Source organism: Fopius arisanus, unplaced genomic scaffold (genome assembly GCF_000806365.1).
Source record: "Fopius arisanus strain USDA-PBARC FA_bdor unplaced genomic scaffold, ASM80636v1 scaffold00049, whole genome shotgun sequence".
NCBI lineage: Eukaryota > Metazoa > Arthropoda > Insecta > Hymenoptera > Braconidae > Fopius > Fopius arisanus.
This window is the reverse complement of record NW_011887788.1, coordinates 552,223-569,434: the sequence shown is the minus strand read 5'-3', so window position 1 is coordinate 569,434 and position 17,212 is coordinate 552,223. Positions and strand designations below refer to the sequence as shown.

General features: G+C 37.8%; 4 protein-coding genes across 4 annotated transcripts; 1 reads left to right on the top strand and 3 right to left on the bottom strand.

The window, feature by feature from the left end:
• Positions 1-169: 169 nt before the first annotated feature.
• Positions 170-3,287, bottom strand: LOC105267688 (cleft lip and palate transmembrane protein 1 homolog). The gene is made up of 2 exons (XM_011306709.1): positions 2,635-3,287; positions 170-2,395 (listed from the first exon to the last, which is right to left on the bottom strand). Exons 1-2 carry the CDS (start codon positions 2,701-2,703, stop codon positions 566-568), a joined length of 1,899 nt encoding a protein of 632 aa, XP_011305011.1. The 5' UTR covers positions 2,704-3,287; the 3' UTR covers positions 170-565.
• Positions 3,288-3,712: 425 nt separating this feature from the next.
• Positions 3,713-5,663, bottom strand: LOC105267739 (uncharacterized). Its single transcript, XM_011306803.1, has 4 exons — positions 5,021-5,663; positions 4,436-4,872; positions 4,114-4,377; positions 3,713-3,925 (listed from the first exon to the last, which is right to left on the bottom strand). The coding sequence occupies exons 1-4, from the start codon at positions 5,637-5,639 to the stop codon at positions 3,866-3,868; spliced, it is 1,380 nt and encodes a 459-aa protein (XP_011305105.1). The 5' UTR covers positions 5,640-5,663; the 3' UTR covers positions 3,713-3,865.
• On the top strand, positions 4,726-11,040 carry Mad (Mothers against dpp). The gene is made up of 3 exons (XM_011306708.1): positions 4,726-4,812; positions 6,626-7,916; positions 7,993-11,040. Exons 2-3 carry the CDS (start codon positions 6,634-6,636, stop codon positions 8,150-8,152), a joined length of 1,443 nt encoding a protein of 480 aa, XP_011305010.1. The 5' UTR covers positions 4,726-4,812; positions 6,626-6,633; the 3' UTR covers positions 8,153-11,040.
• Positions 11,041-11,251: 211 nt separating this feature from the next.
• bel (ATP-dependent RNA helicase bel) lies at positions 11,252-17,065 on the bottom strand. The gene is made up of 4 exons (XM_011306707.1): positions 16,757-17,065; positions 16,059-16,137; positions 13,926-15,785; positions 11,252-13,710 (listed from the first exon to the last, which is right to left on the bottom strand). The coding sequence occupies exons 1-4, from the start codon at positions 16,799-16,801 to the stop codon at positions 13,616-13,618; spliced, it is 2,079 nt and encodes a 692-aa protein (XP_011305009.1). The 5' UTR covers positions 16,802-17,065; the 3' UTR covers positions 11,252-13,615.
• Between the last annotated feature and the right edge of the window lie 147 nt (positions 17,066-17,212).

Below are 17,212 nucleotides of genomic sequence, written 5' to 3'. Positions count from 1 at the left end.
CGAAAGGTCAAATATATCTAGACAATTATTACCATTATTATTGCTAGTTACCAGTCAATTCTATGAACAACTCAGCAACAAATCTTCGATCCCTGGAGCATCCTGGAAATTTGTATTAAAAATTTTTCACCTCTTCATGTTTGCAAAAAAGAAATAAGAGAACTCCGCATCACATGAACAGCAAATTCTATATTATGACAGTTTCCTTTGTACTTTGGTACATTTAACTTCACTTACGTTTAAAAGAATTAACTTAATAATATGATAATTACAATAAGAATATAACAAATTCATCTAACTCAAATTAGAAATTAGGAATTCATTTATAATTCAGTTGCCAAATGGTAAAATGAGATAAATCAAATTGAACATTTTTCAACGTTATTGTTCATCGATTTAAAGTGAAAACACAAGAGGAATTTTTTTTCGGACTAAATTACCGACGAAAAATGCCTTTTACCATTTCCCCAAAATCAATATCACTTCAGATAAATCGTAGTTCAGAACTGTAAAATTACGCTGATCTTGTTTCACCAATTCACTACAGAATTAAACATCTCACTCATTAATTATCCTTTTTGCTGTCTTCTATAGCTTTGACTGGAGCACTTGTTCCAGAATTCTCGACAGATTTATCTCCCTTATTCTTCGAAGCTTCCATTTCACCAGAGAACCCAAACTCATTGACCCTCGTGTGATCAATTTTATAAATCCACCGTTGATACAAAAATATAAAGAATACGATATCATCTCGGAAACACCCAAGTCGATAAAGCGTTGGCATCTTAATGACAAAAGCGAATATGTCATCGATGAATGTATTCAAAAATTTGTAAGACATCATTCTCCACGGCAAATGTGCAACGCTCTTGAGTTTATAATTAATAAATAGCTGCGGTGTCATCATGATGAAGCCAAATGTCAATAAAAATCCATAAAGCATATTAAGAACCCACGAATACCATCCCTTATGCTCTAAATACATGAGCGAGTAAATAGCGTAACCACCGAGAAGTGGATAAAGTGCCCAGGAAAGATATTTAAATGCCAGTCTGTCGTACTCCTTAGTGGAAGACTCAACGTACGATCCCTTGTCACGGAATGTAACTCTTGGAAATATTCCCATCATCTTGGGACTCTCTCGGTCAAGACTTATATCAACCACTTTATTTATTTTCCATACTTCAATGCAGAGACCAATTCCACAGCTGATTCGTACCAGTGTATTGGTTTCATTATCTAATACGTACAGAAGGACTACTAACGATTGAAAGACGTTGAAGAAGACTGATCGAACAGATAACCCCTCCAGGGATTTCCTGTTGTTCCAAAATTGAATATCATTTTTAAACGCCAAAAACTCAAATATACTATGAAGAATAGAGACAAAAATAGTCATCCCCAGCAATACAGGATTGGTCTCGAGGATGGTTTCCTTGAGGGTATCCTGATCGCTGTCCTCCTCGTCGACAGAGTCCCCCACGAGGGAGGAGGTCCACTTGTTCCTCATGGACTGAGCCGAGTAAATCTGCCACTTGAAGAGCGACAGTGGCTGATACGTCAGATGAAGCTCCAACGTCTTGACACTGTCATTGAGTGGCTGATAGTCCCTCTGCATGTTCCAGAAGTCATTGAGATGAATGACTGGCTTGTAGGCACTCCCACCCTTGATGAACTGAATGGACTCATCAAGGGGTGGAGGCACCTGTCCATGGACCCAGTTGGTCTGATCAGTGACAAAATTGATGGTCAAATTGGGATGCCAGTGGGATACAATCTCCTGATCCATCGTCTCAGCTTTTTTTATCTCCTCAGCACTGGCTGTTGTCTCACCAGTCAGCAAATTGTGTCTTCGATGGTACCTGATCTTCTTGAATTTATTCAACATTTTTTTAGTGTAACAGTACGTGTTATTATTCCCCTTGAAATGACTGTTGTCCTCCTGGGAACTTTTGCTCTTCGTCGCGTACACATGAATATAGATCGAACCGTTGTTTACAAATCGTTCCGATGGAGCGAACGTGTAATCCATCGTTCGTATCCCATCGTTATTGGCACCGGAGTACCAGTCCCCATAAATTAAATTCTTCTCATGCCACACGAGGTGATCGAATACTCGATCATTTTGGGAGTTGAAGCTCTCGGACTCGGAGAGGAACACCCAGAGATCGAAGAGTGTTCCATTCTCGAAGATGTTGACAGCTGGGAGACGAGTTTGGGCACCGGAGGCCCCACTCGAGGCAGGGTCCACCTGGGGACGTCTGAAGAACGAGGTGATGAAGTAGATTATTAGGGACCTTATTATTAAGGACTTGGCCACTGCGAAAAACGACTCCCATCGGCTCGGCTGATTATTCTGCCTTCCTCCTGAGCTATTGTCCCCTCCATTCACCACCTGGCAACAAAACGTTTCCAAAATCATAAACTATCGATAAACCCTCAATTGAGTATCGATTTACGTAAATTATGGAAAATGAGAACAGATTATAACAAAAAATACGATTTCACTAATGAATTTTAAGGTAATGATGGAAAAACTGTTGGACTTCGTGGACTTCTGGAATTCTCAGAAGTCCACGTATGAAATGATTCATTAAAAAATATTTCAATTGGACATTAGAGTAGATCTCTCACCTGGGTATTCTCCCCGGAATTATCATTATCTCGTACAAGTAATTCACCATTGTCACGTTGATCCGCCATAGAAATGTCGCTCGTGACAGTATCATCAACTTCGCGATGGCTATTTTTCACCTGGATTGATCTCAATACCTTCACGTGAAATTGCCCGATCCCCAGATGACTCGGTCGTTATTTCGGTGACTCCTCAGGTGCCACGGGGATGAATCTTGAAGAAATGATGGTGACCCCTCTGTTCCCCTCGTTATAATCACCTGATTACGAGAGACAACTCAAAAATCAAATGAAGATAATCCAATACCACGAGGAGTTTTATTAATTTTTGAAATTCGGGAGGCAGTTATTGAACTTGGAGATATCGAGAGTTGACGTTTGGATGACACAATTCACTCTGCCATGTCGAATGGACACGATTAAATAGAATTTATTACACGTGGAGCTGGGGATGGTCTGCAGGTTTTACTCTCACGTGATTGTAATGAGGGCCTGGATTTTAAAATACAATTACTTTTTCGAGCACTCAATCAGTGAGCACGATCACTGTTGAGTATATTTCGTGTTTTTCGTCTACTGGTTTGATAATCATGGATTACATGGGAGAACAGAGTGGCTCAAAAAGGATAGACTAAAGAGGCTCAGTTCTGGGGGTTTGAGTGAACCCAGCTGATAACGTAGTTGCACCCCACGTGAGGCAGGGTGCCACGAGTACTCCTGGGGTTTTCTGCCGCAAAGTTTGCAGTGACTATTCATTTTTTTTTTGAGGTTTCAGAATTCTCTAGGAATTTCACAACTCAATCGGGAACAGACGGCAATTTTTAAATTAATTTAGGTGTTTATAATAAGACATTTACATTTTTGACTCCTTTATTTGAAGATTGAAAGAATTGAAATTTTAGTCCATGGAATATTTTTTTTTTTATAACAATTTGGAGAAAAAAAAACCTCGGTCAGGTAATGAAATTAATTAATTCACTAGGTAGTTAATTGCTCAGCGATTTAAATCCCCGATGAGCGTGTCAACAGTCCATGAAGTAAACAACTGAAATTATGAATTTTACAATACTGTCAATTTATTAATTATTCTCCCAGTAATTTTCTACAATCAGAACTCAAGGAATTATCCTCATTTCTTAGTCCCACCGGATTACTTAATTTTATCATATTAAAGTAGCGGATGGATTCCTGAATTCCAGCAAAAAATGTCAGTCCTCCTCGCAACTGCTGCTCATTTACTTGTCCTCACTGTTATCAGCACTGATAAATAAGACATTGACGTCACAATATACTGCAACAAAAATAACGCAAAAATAAAAATAATGCAGAAATAATTCGCACACTGTTAAATTCCGAAAAGATGTCTCTTTCAATTTTAGCACCATTAATTAAATCAACAGCTAAACAAATTTGAGACAGAAATTAAAATGGCATTTAATCCATACAATAAAAATTCAATTATCTCCGCAAATTCATTACCTCCTTGAAAAAACTTCGGGAGAGTACAAAAAAATTAGCAGCCGTAATTTTCAATGGGATATTCGCCTGTCGAATGATAAGAATGATGTCTCGAGAATTTCTAGGGTTTTGCATCCATTCAGAATTGAATGCAATGTCACTGATGCCATTATTTATCTCTTGACACATTCCACCCAATTGACAGTACAAGAATAATGCTACCATCATGAAAATCATATTGAGTGCATTGGAAAATAGTCCAGTGTAGTTTTTACTCTCCACAGCCTGAAAATAACAGAGACACGATTGAATATAAAAATTTTAAAAAATCCGTGATGTCTACCTTGGAAATATTGAATCCGATGAAGCAGAAGTAAGAAACTGACACCCACAGTTTCAAAAATGCCACTGAATTGTAAAAATTATTAATTTTCTTCACCAGTTCACAGGTCTTCACATGAAAATCAACAATGCACTTTAAACAATTGCAATCCCCCGGTGCATCATTCCTCCCTGGATGACGAACTTTTCCCTGGTACCTTTTGATTTTATTTCCAAGGATTTTCAATTGTCCACAAGCATGGAAAATCAAGACTGCAAAGCAATTGTCCATTCCTATTGTTATCATCGAAAATCCAGTGATGACGATGAACTCTGCGAGGTAGCAAGCAGCGAAGACCAATGGATCAGACAGGGGAAACGGATACGATGAATGTCCTGGTATCATTTTTAATTTCTTCCCTTTGATAATATCCTGAGCCAGTGGTGATAACAGCTTGTCTGAATATTCAAATAAAATATTGATTCATTTTTATCTTGCACATCTGCAATCCACTGACTCCAATTGATTTTAAATATTCATTTCAAAATATTTTATTGAAAAGTCAGAGATAAATTTACGTTTCAATTCTTTTCTGTGTGGACTTACTATAGGCGATAATCCCTATTGTAACCGATGTGATTATTGATATTATCTTCGATAGTTTAGCGTAATGATGCATGATTTTTCTATCTTCGGTGTGATTTCTGGTGTTCCAATGCTGACGAAAATCCTCCAATATAGATTTAAAAATGTCGATTTTAAAACGTAAACACAACATACAGCCGATTGAATACGCCCTGTAGAAAATAAAACTCAGAGAGATAAATAATTCTCTCTCGTTGTTAATGTCAGGTACTTCAAGAATTTGCGGTAGAATGAGAAAAATGAATATTATCGTTAAAGATATCGGAAATGTTATGAGATTTATTTTTTTAGATCCTGGCCAGAAGCCAGCGATGGTAAACACAAAACGAGTGAAACCAATTTCCCATGTGTAATTATCATCACCAGAATAATTCTCGAATTGTCGGTTCCATAGTTGATAAAACCAAGACATTTTTTGATCCTTGGGGGACTCACGTCTCAATCCCTTAGAACTATCTCGACAAATGATAAAAGACTGGAGAGAATTTGAGTTTTCACCGGTCATATTCAGAATTATAAATATCACATCGTTGATATCATGCACATTATGAGGACATAAAATATGCAATAACCGATACATCAAAGTCCAACATCATTTGTCCAACGTCCGTAATTAAACTAATTGTCCATCAAATCCATGCGCTGTAATGACTCGTGAATGATTTTTTAATTATGTAAAATCTCAGTGAAGAAAAATTATTACATTTCCCCGATCAATAAATTATCATTTTTTAATTCACAGCATTTATAATAATAATGATGAATAATTATGAATCAGGAATCATTCAGTTATGAAAACCCAAAAAATAGAGGAATAAATGGGAATCCCCGGGAAATTGACAACTAATAACTTATTAGTAAAAAAAAAACTTTCGAAATCGCCCGAGTGATGAAAAATTGATAATCTCCTGGAATTATTTCTCAATTGAGAAAAAAATTAAATCGAGTGACAATTTAAAAACCGACCAATCGGATTGCGTGGAGTAATTACTGGTTTTAGTACAGTCCCTGCAACACCGAGAATTCCCCATAACCGTCACCTAGTGACTTTCCCCCAACGATTGTACGTCAGACACATACAGTACCATTCCATTCATGTGTACACACACACACCCCTCCTCCTGCCCCACACAAACATAAAAAAACGTAACGCTACGCCATAGTGAATACATAATGGTGATGCCAAGCAGTGCCAAGGAAAATCCCGAAAAAATCACCGAAAATCTCGATTGTTTTCCAAGTAACCGTCCCCCCAAGTGTATCAACATCACTCTCCCCTTGAGCTCTCCCTAAGCCTTCCCATTCCTGAAAGAAAACCTCCATCATACCAGGATAATGATAAAGCCCCAAGTCGAGATAATCGATAAACAGTGAACAGTGATAATCGTGTCCCAAGTGAGTGGCAGTGAGTGCCAGTGAGTCCCATAATTCCAACCCCTCTCCAACCCCGAACAATTTGTTATGAAGTGAAATCATCAATAAGTCGATTAGCATTGTTTGTAAACACTTTCTGTATCGATTGAGAAATTTCCCCACCCCGACTAATCGATTGGCAATAATTGACAGTCCTGAAGATGGACGACGAGGAAGGCTCATCGAGTTCAGGCCCGATGTCCTCCCTGAACAGTCTTTTCTCATTCACAAGTCCAGCTGTGAAAAAACTCCTTGGGTGGAAGCAGGGAGACGAGGAGGAGAAGTGGGCGGAGAAGGCTGTTGATTCTCTGGTGAAGAAGCTGAAGAAACGTAAAGGGGCAATTGAGGAGTTGGAGAGGGCACTGAGTTGTCCTGGTACACCCAGCAAGTGTGTAACAATTCCCAGGAGTCTCGATGGTAGACTCCAGGTGTCACATCGCAAGGGATTGCCCCACGTGATATATTGCAGAGTGTGGAGATGGCCAGATCTTCAGTCCCATCACGAGCTAAAACCCCTGGAGCTGTGCCAATATCCCTTCTCGGCCAAGCAGAAGGAGGTCTGCATCAATCCCTATCACTACAAACGCGTGGAGAGTCCTGTTTTGCCACCAGTTCTGGTACCAAGACACTCGGAATTCGCACCTGGCCACTCACTGCTGCCCTTTCAGCAGCTTCCTGAGCCCACAATGCCCCATAATGTCTCTTACTCCTCAAATGGCTTTGGTAATCAGTCAAGTGGATCACCATCAGCAGTTGGAAATTCTGGGAACAGTAATAGCTTGGGGCCCACATCACCTATGTCATCGGTAACGTCAGTAGCCAGTCCTGGCAGCACTACATCTCCCAATCCTCAGAGCCCTTATGGCACCAATGGACTACCAGAGACACCTCCACCAGCTTATTCACCACCTGAGGATGGCTCTCAGACTGGACAATCACCTCCTCCGGATCCAAATGCCATGGACACTGGGGGATCCACCGAAGTAGCACCTGTCTGCTACCAAGAACCACCCTATTGGGCATCTATTGCTTATTACGAACTCAACTGCAGGGTTGGCGAGGTTTTTCATTGTCAGTCACACTCCATCATCGTCGATGGCTTTACCAATCCCAGTAATAATTCAGATAGATTCTGCCTCGGTCAGTTATCCAATGTCAATAGAAATTCTACTATTGAAAACACCAGGAGACATATTGGAAAGGGAGTTCATCTTTATTATGTGGGGGGTGAGGTCTATGCCGAGTGCCTCTCTGATTCAGCAATATTCGTTCAGTCCAGAAACTGCAATCATCATCACGGCTTTCATCCCAGCACTGTTTGCAAAATTCCTCCTGGATGTTCACTCAAGATTTTCAATAATCAGGAGTTTGCACAATTACTTTCACAGAGTGTTAATCATGGCTTCGAGGCTGTTTATGAACTCACCAAGATGTGCACTATTAGGTTTGATTAATGATTCTTGTGTATCAATTGGTAAAATTTTTTCTGGAAATAATTAATATTGTGGTAATTATTTTAGAATGTCATTCGTAAAAGGATGGGGTGCAGAATACCACAGGCAAGACGTGACATCCACTCCTTGCTGGATAGAAGCTCATCTCCATGGCCCACTCCAGTGGCTGGATAAAGTCCTCACCCAAATGGGATCACCGCACAACGCTATAAGTTCTGTTTCATAAACACCTGGGGTCGCGGGGCTTGTTAAATGTTTGTTCAATGATAAATACTAGAGTAGCCATGTAGATGCCGGCGCAACTCAAGATTATACATCAGGGAATTCCACGTCAACTCGTGCCCCATCCCCAATTAGAGGCAATTACGATAATGAAGAATGATTTAAAATTACCATTCGAGGAGTCATTTCCAAATTTAATTTCAGCGTTTCATATTTTTTATTTGATCAAACTCGGACAGAAGTTCAATCATTGAATTGGAAATATAGGCTTCAAACAGAAGTGCACGATTATTTTGGATTTGAAGGTCCTCATGATTTTTTAAAGAGGGAGAGATGGGTAATTATAATTGATAGATTATTACAATTTAATTAGTCCCTGAAGATAAAAAAATGCACAATATTCACGAGTTAACGTGCCTCATTAAATTTATTGCAATAAGTGAGACTGAAACGTCACATCAATTTTAATGGGAAAACGTAATCGACTCGACTGGTGTTGACACGTGTAAACAATTTAATAGAGGAATTAATGCGTTTTTTTTTTAAATCCTATTGAGTTTTCATTGTAAATCCTGTCATGAGTATTAAAAAACTCGATAACTCACGAAATAATTAAATCCAATAAAAGTATCTCCAGAGTGCAAATATCCAGAGAAGAACAATTTCATAAGAAAATTGTAGTCAATACTGTTAAGCAATGATTAATCAATCCAGGAAATTTATTCCATGGAATTATTTTTCAAAAGTCTATGAATAACAAGTATCTATTCCACGTTATAAACCATTAATGTGCAATGACTAATCGTTCAAAATTCATTAATTTTTTCGATAAAAATTAATGATAGTGTTTTAATGTGAAGAAAGTGTCTTAATGAAAGTATTAGGAATGTAATTGGCAAATGATACTTATATTACTCCGTGAATCTCACAATTACAGCAGATCGATAACTCTTTATTTCGGTATTGACTGGTGATTCGATAAAATTTATTATCGCTCGTTGGTCTCATGTCCACCGGTTTTCCAAATAAATTTTGAGACTCATGATTTTTTCTCTCGCTTGACCGTCCATAACTGGCAACAGTTTTTTTCTCGAAACTTGATACAACTTATTGATAACTGCTTAAATTAACCATTTTGACAATATGTACATGCGCCTTTGACATACGTCACTGATACCATTTTAATCTACAATTTATACTTTTGGTTCTTTGATAGAAATTATTGTGTAAGGATAAATACATTATATTTACAAATATTTACAAATATATAAATGAGGGGATTGAGAATGTCATGGGAAAATGAAGAATAAAGAGTTTAATCTCTCCGAGAGTTGGAGAATATTGGAATCCAAGAATATTGGGATCATTGAAATTTCTTCTTTATGAATGTTCTTCATATTTCATTCGAGTCGATATTTGAATGCACCCATGACATCCTCGACAAACTGAATATTTTCGAAATATTATTAACGAAGGAAATGAAAGAATGATAAAAATAAAAAATCATAACGATTAAGAAATAAAGCCTGATCTCATGGTGATCTTAAAATTATAGTTTTTAATTACGCTGAAGTTCATAAATATATTCTGGAGATTATGATGCCATTACCACCAGCAAAGCGTTGGAATCAATGCTGTTATTACTCACGAGAGTAATTACCTGTGAATAATGCCTTGCTTTATGTATATTACAATTACAGGCCAAAATGGGTAGTTAGGGTATTACTTCGGTGTACGGTCATTAGACTGATCTTTATGCAAGATTTTTTCACTGCCACTCTTCAAATATATTCCAACTAAATTTTTTAGGAGTCCTACAATTTTAACATGCGAATCAAAAACACTTGTGATTATTATTCGATTAAAAATTCTATAGCTAGAAAAATTGTGAGCTGATAACAATATAATTGATATAATAATGATTTGACAGTCGGTTCCTGATTTTTTTTCAATGACAGGCGTTCGAGTGAAATAATAATTTTTTTAAAATGATTTATCTAGAGTATATTGAGAGAGCCAAATTTCTTGCATAATAATCACTTTAAAAAACATGTGTCTAGCGCTTGAGTGTGCTGTGTGCCTCGATGGAGGAGAAATTAATGGATGAAGATGTTTAATAATGAAAACTGCAACAGCAGAAATTATTCGCCTTTATGTGTGATTATTATTCGGGTCTACAAGTGGGGTCAATGGAGCATTTCCTATTTACTCGTACAATAATAAATGTTTAATTGAGTATCACTGCCCGCTAATTGTGTCCAATTACCTGTGATTTACGATTATTTCAATGAAAATACCCCAAAAAAATTGAAGGTAAAAACAGGTAAAAAAGCACAAAATAGAAAAATTATTGTGGAGTTGATTGATTTCTGTGGAATTCGATCATTTATCTGTGTTGCACGAAAAAATGGAAATTCGTAAAATCCACTTTTTATTAGGATTCCTCACAGACAGGATATCTCCAGGACATCCCAATATTTGGAATTGGATTCCAATATTTAATTGTATCCACTCTTTAATGTGTAGCCCTCCACTTCACAGATTCATTCCTAAAAAAAATCCATTATGCTCTGATCCACTGGGAAATACGATTGATTTTTTGTATTGAATACTGAGTAAATGGAGATAGATCATAGAAAGAGATCCCGGATGTTTGGTGTTACGAGTTTATAATGTGGATTACCATAATGAACACTCCCACTTACCTGTGTATATTCCAACGTAATTTTACGTCGATAATTTTAATCTCATTTTCACAAGCGCAATTTCCACGGAATTGTTTTTATTTTTTATCTCATTGTTATCTTTATGTTTATCACTGGAGTAATGTAGCAGTTTATATTTTAATGTGTAAGTTTCATTAAAGGAATGATTCATCATCATTTCATTGAATTTCTACGTTTGTTTATTTACGTACGTTATTAATTAGGTTTTAGTTGATTCATTTGAATTATTGTTTTAAAATCACTGATCAGTTAGTGAAAATTATTGAATTAAAGAAGTTTCATGGAAGTGTTGGTTGTATTTTTTATTAATCCATTCGGTGAGTTCTAGGGGTTTTGAAATATCAGCGATTGTGAGGGATGAGGAAAAATAAACCGTATTAAATCATCGATTTCTCCAACGAACAGAAATCATTCATAATATATTTATTTCCTCTAGAAGTTATTAATGTCGTCATATTTATATATAAAACCAAGAAAACCAAAGGAAAACGAATTTGTACTTTTTCGCACAGATTAGATAATAATCTGACGTGATTCCCTCGATAGATACAGCAATATCCTATGCACACGGAGTTCTACTCGAAAAACTTGAGACTTTTTCATTCTCGTTTCTAAGAAGTGACGCCATATGCCTATTTTTTTTAATGCAGGTTTTCCATTTTAATTTGTTCTTACGCATTTCAACTATCTAATTTTTCTTTTATGATTAAGTATAAACAATGCCCCAGGGACGCCTGACAAGATCATTGCTGTGAAAAGGGTCACACGTGAGGAAAATTAAAATTCTCGGAATTTGCATTGCAAATTCCATTGGATAAAGCTTTTCTATTTTTTAAATAATTTTTATCTGCGAGACGAATTTTTTTGGTAAGAATTTTCACAGAATCCGTTTAAAGATTTCATTATCAGAACAAATTACTAATAAATTGATAAATTACCCTTATCTATTCACAGAAAGCTACCATAGAAAAAAATGAGAATAATTTGAATAATTTGAGAATGTGAATTCTCATAAATGATTTCCAAATCATTTATAATTATTTAAAAATCTAAGAATGAAGAGATTCTATTGACTTCACGTGTTAATTTTCCACATAAATATTTAATTGAAGACACAACAGAGTATCCAACGAAATTTTTCAATGAACCCCTAGAATTTACGAATGTTCTCAGACATGCGACCGTGTGATTAATTATAACGACTCTAATATTCATTCATTAGCTCGAGTACAATTCCTGTCGAGCCAGAGATCGGCATATCTCCAAGAATAAATGAGTATAAAATAATCAACCACTCAATCATTATCAACCAAAACCAGTTATCCATTGCTACAATAATAATCAGCAATAATTACCGGTGATTTTCTCATAAGAATAATCAATAATATTTTCACCAACACTGTTCCATCGCCATAATAATCAGTAACATCGCAAAAAGCCAACACACACAATTATTGTTACCAATATTCCCAGAAAATAATATCATTGCCGAACCCTGTGTCGAGCTAATCACGTCCTCGACATTCAATAGATTAAATAAGATTTCCATCCAATCGATCGCTTCGTAATCGGTAATTTGATAAAAATCCAATCTGTTATTCACCACTTCTCGTGGAAATCGAATGTCTCAAGATCGTTCAATATCACAGTCGTTGTTCATTTATTTAAGTTATGTATTTAAAGGATATCACTTCGTCTTCTTCAGTTTCAATAAACTATTATCGGTAGTGATAAATACATTAATGAAACACCACGTGAATGCGCGTTGATGCCAGTTCATGTCAGATCGTAGATTTTTTTGATTCTGAAAGGGATGTAAAAACGAATGAATTGTTCACATTCAATTATGAACGTAGATATGAGGATAAAACAAATAAAAAATATCTGATTTTCTATAAATTTGGGATATCAGCAAGGTGGAAAAAAAATAACCTTTTAGTGTGGAAGTATGATTGACATACGTGTATTTTCCAAGTTCGTCGTAACTTTTTTTTTTTTCGTCCTCATTAAATGCAAAAATTCTGTGCTTTACAGGAGAAAAGAAAAACCACAATGGCTCAGTGAGAATCATACGACAAAACTTTCTCACTACGAACGAAAAGAGAAAAAAAAAATTAGCACACTTGCAGAATCATAAATTATTAATCAAATCGTGATAATGCTAATTCATTAATAAGAATAATAGAGCCACAACGAGTCTCGAAGTCTCAAGGTATGTCCCTAGAAAAATTGAACTAAATATTTATCTACTACACGCTGATCGTTTCCAATTTCGACGATCAGTTTTTTCATTTTTTTTATCTATTATAATGAAAGGATGAATGATTATTCTAAGTTGTAATTTGTATCGTGTCGCACTTCACTACTCATGAAATTGATTTTCAAACAACAAAAGTAATTGAAATTTAATTGGTCATTGAATATTCATATTTCATGAGATTTATCCGAATCTACCAGTGGCCACTGGCTACTAATTTTCATTTAATTAATTTTCCTTCACAGTTTGTACAGCATAACAATCGATGATCTGTCTCGTCACCCGTTACGTCATGTATTCTTTGTTACGTTGTTATTTCGTTATATTGATTCTTTAATTTTTTTTTTCCTCATTTTATTATTCCTGCCTTCTTATCATTCATACTATATTTTTTTCATAATTAAATTTGCATTTTTAGAGTAATTGTAATAAAGGTATTGAAATAGGAGATAGCCACGAAATATGGTTGTTTGTCAATGTTGATTTACTTTCCCCACCAGTCGGGACCACCGCCCCCACCGTTGTTGGTAGAGTTGTAGGATGAGTTGTAGTTACCACCGTAGCCTCCCCCATAACCACCTGTAATTAATTTAAACATTCTTTTAAAAATACAAAAATAACAAGGGAACAATTTTAAAAATATTCAAAACTAATCATTATGAATTACTGAAACTATTTAAATCGTCAATTGACAATTGAACAGTAATGAAAGCATAGAGATGAAAAAATAACCATGAATTGATAAATAAAAAAATGAAACAAATGTAAAAGTGAGAAAAAAGTGAAATAATGACCTCCATAACCACCTGGACGTCCAGAAGGTCCATTGCTGCGTGCCATTCCCGAGTTGGGTTGCTGTCGATAATCTCTAGCCCCAAATCCGCTGCTGAACCTTCCTCCACTGCTCTTGGTACCACCTCCAGGTCTCCTGACACCCCCAGTGTGCCTTGCCTCCGAGAACATATTATCCAACCAAGGTGGCAACTCTTGATTAGCCTCAACGAGCAACGACACGAGATCCCTCACCAAATTATGATTCTTACTATTGAAGAACGAGGTTGCCAGCCCCAAGTTCCCCATCCTCCCAGTACGTCCAATTCGATGAACATACTCCTCAACATCTCCAGGCAGATCAAAATTAATAACATGTTTGACATGGGGAATATCCAATCCCCTCGCTGCAACAGCAGTCGCTACCAAAATCGGTGCTTTACCAGCCCTAAAACGTTTCAACGCGTCCTCCCTCTCCCTCTGTGTCCTATCCCCATGAATACTTGTGACAGGATAACCAACTTGATGAAGAAATTCCTCCAACATATCAGCCCCCTTCTTCGTCTCAACAAATACAAGTGTCAGCGACTCAGTGGGATCAGCATAATTGTTCGAAGTGAGTAAATCCAATAGATAAGATCTCTTCTCATGCTCCTCAACCCACACAATCTTCTGCGTTATATTCTCCGAGGTAGATCCAACTCTACCAACAGCGAGAAATATATAATTACTGAGAAAATCTCTAGCGAGCATCTGTATCTCCTTGGGAAATGTCGCTGAGAACATGAGAGTCTGTCTCTCACCAGTGGGTGGCATAGTGTCCTCCTCAACGATACGTCTGATCTGTGGTTCAAATCCCATATCCAACATACGATCAGCCTCATCAAGCACCAGATACCGGCAATTATGAAGGCCAATCTTGCCCCGTCCCAGCATATCGACGAGTCGACCAGGTGTTGCCACGAGAAGATGACATCCACGATCGAGCTCCCTCATCTGATCCCCAATATTGGATCCACCGTAAACAACAGCTGGACGCATACGTGAACGATAAGCAAATTTACGTGCCTCATCGTAAATCTGGGTTGCTAATTCTCTGGTTGGTGCCAAAACAAGACCAAGGGGATACTGCTTGCGTCTACCGGTACCAGCCGAAGGTGGTGGTGGACGTGGTCCACTCTCATAAATCTGATTAAGTATTGGCACTAAAAAGGCAGCCGTTTTACCAGAGCCCGTTTGAGCGCATGCCATAACATCACGACGACTTATTATTATTGGTATTGCGTATTTTTGTACTGGCGTTGGGGTGTCATAACCAGCCAAGCTTATGCTATTCTTTATTATTTCTGTCAGCTTGACTTCATCGAATGATGTGATGTGTGAGGGTATGTTATCACCGGTAGCCTCAACCGGTATATCCTCGTATTTGCTAAAATTGATGCCTGTATTGCCAGTACCAAAGAGCTCAAGCTCGAGACGCTCGTCCTTGGCTGTGGGAATTGTCCAATCAACCTCGCCTCGGCCTCCTCGGCTGTTACCACGCTCGGACTCGTCCTTCCATCTACCTCCCATACCTCCTCGGTTATCACTTCTGTTCTCCTGCCAGCGATCATTTCTCTGGGGTGGCTGCTGCTGATCCTGCCAGCGATCATTTCCGTAATCGCGTCGTCCATAATCGCGTCCGTTCTCCTGGCGTCTTGCGCGACCACCGAAATTTCCGAAATCAACGTCTCGATTGTTTCGTGTATCCCTGTAGCCGCCGCGATCGCGATCGTTTCGATCATTATCTCTGTCTGGATCACTGCGACCACGATCTCTGTCGGAATATGATCGAGATTCCAATGAGCTATTGTTGTCACCACTCACAGGTCCTAGCCCGTTGCCTGAAATTATCACATTATTTTTATTATTATTATTCTATCTCAATTTGACTAGCTGCATCCTGAAAATGTTTAATGCACAATTGACCGGAAATTTGATTTATTTTATAAAAATTTACTGTTTTGCTACTGAATTAATACAGGTGAGTCCCTTTACATTTCTTCCCAGACATCATAAAAAATGTCGGGAACTCCACCAAAATTCGCTATTCAAATTTCCCCCCTATCTTCTATAAAACCCAATTTCCCCCTTCAGTACCCCCTCGTTATACTTACTGGGCTTATTGCGTAAATGCGGTGGTATGTAGCGAGCCCCACTCGGTTGGCGGGAGCCCTGCAAGTCCAGACCAGCTAACTGTACAAAAATGAAAAAAAAATGCAATTAATTACTTCCAATAATTGGCCCAACAATTGGCATTACCCCGTGCCCTGAGACCCCAACCCCCAAACCTAGATGATGCCCCAAAAAAATCGTCTCCAACACCCTGAAAACCCAAAACCACCCTCTCCCAGAAGAAAATAAAAAAAAGCCTGAATCCCATGGCCAAAATCCTAAAAATCACCCCTGAAAATCTAACATTTTTCCAATGATACATGTAGCGTGTGTTCTCCTTTTCTACGAATTGATCGCCGCCATTTTAAGTTAGAGAAATGGACGTCACGGAAATTTTGACTCAAATGTAATTTCCCCGTCTTAGAGTAATTTCCTCTCAAACGAGGGATTGCCACCCCTTGGGGACTTGAATTAACGGATTAATCAGGGACGCCTGATTGGCGTGAGATTTGAAACGATGAAAAACTCGAAAAACTATTGAAAAAAAAAGAGGGAATGAAAGGGAGAGCGTGCTGTCCCCGTGGATTTAGAGCAACGAAGGAATGGCGGATGCGACCGTTAGCAATTGGCGTTGGATGATTAAAATGATCAATTATCACGATAAATAAAAACTAATGATGACTCATTCCTCATGAATTACCTGCTGCTCTAGACCTGATCCATTTTGGTTGGCTGCATTACTCATATTACTCCGCCTCGGTGCGTAGATTTATAACTTTTTGTGAACTATCGTAGCTCTGTTGTCGGATTTATGATTTTGGGATGTTTTTCAAATGTCCGTTGGGTCTCTGGTAGATAAAGTTTTGTGATGCACAGGATTTTTTATTAAAAATTCGTGGTGGAATTTAAGATGAAATTACACTTGACACACACTCACTTCCTCACCCTTCGGCAAGCTCGCCGCTAGTGCTGACACAAAGGAACCGCGAGAAAAAAGCATCGACTGGAGAGTGTCATGGCGGACAGCATGTAAAAAGTGTCATGGGTGGTGAGTCGAAGGATGCATACTCATGTGAGCGTTCATAAGGGCGGGGTATGCATATGAGATGGTAGATGGCAGTGCAAAAAATGCATATTTCAAAATGTCAATAAATAA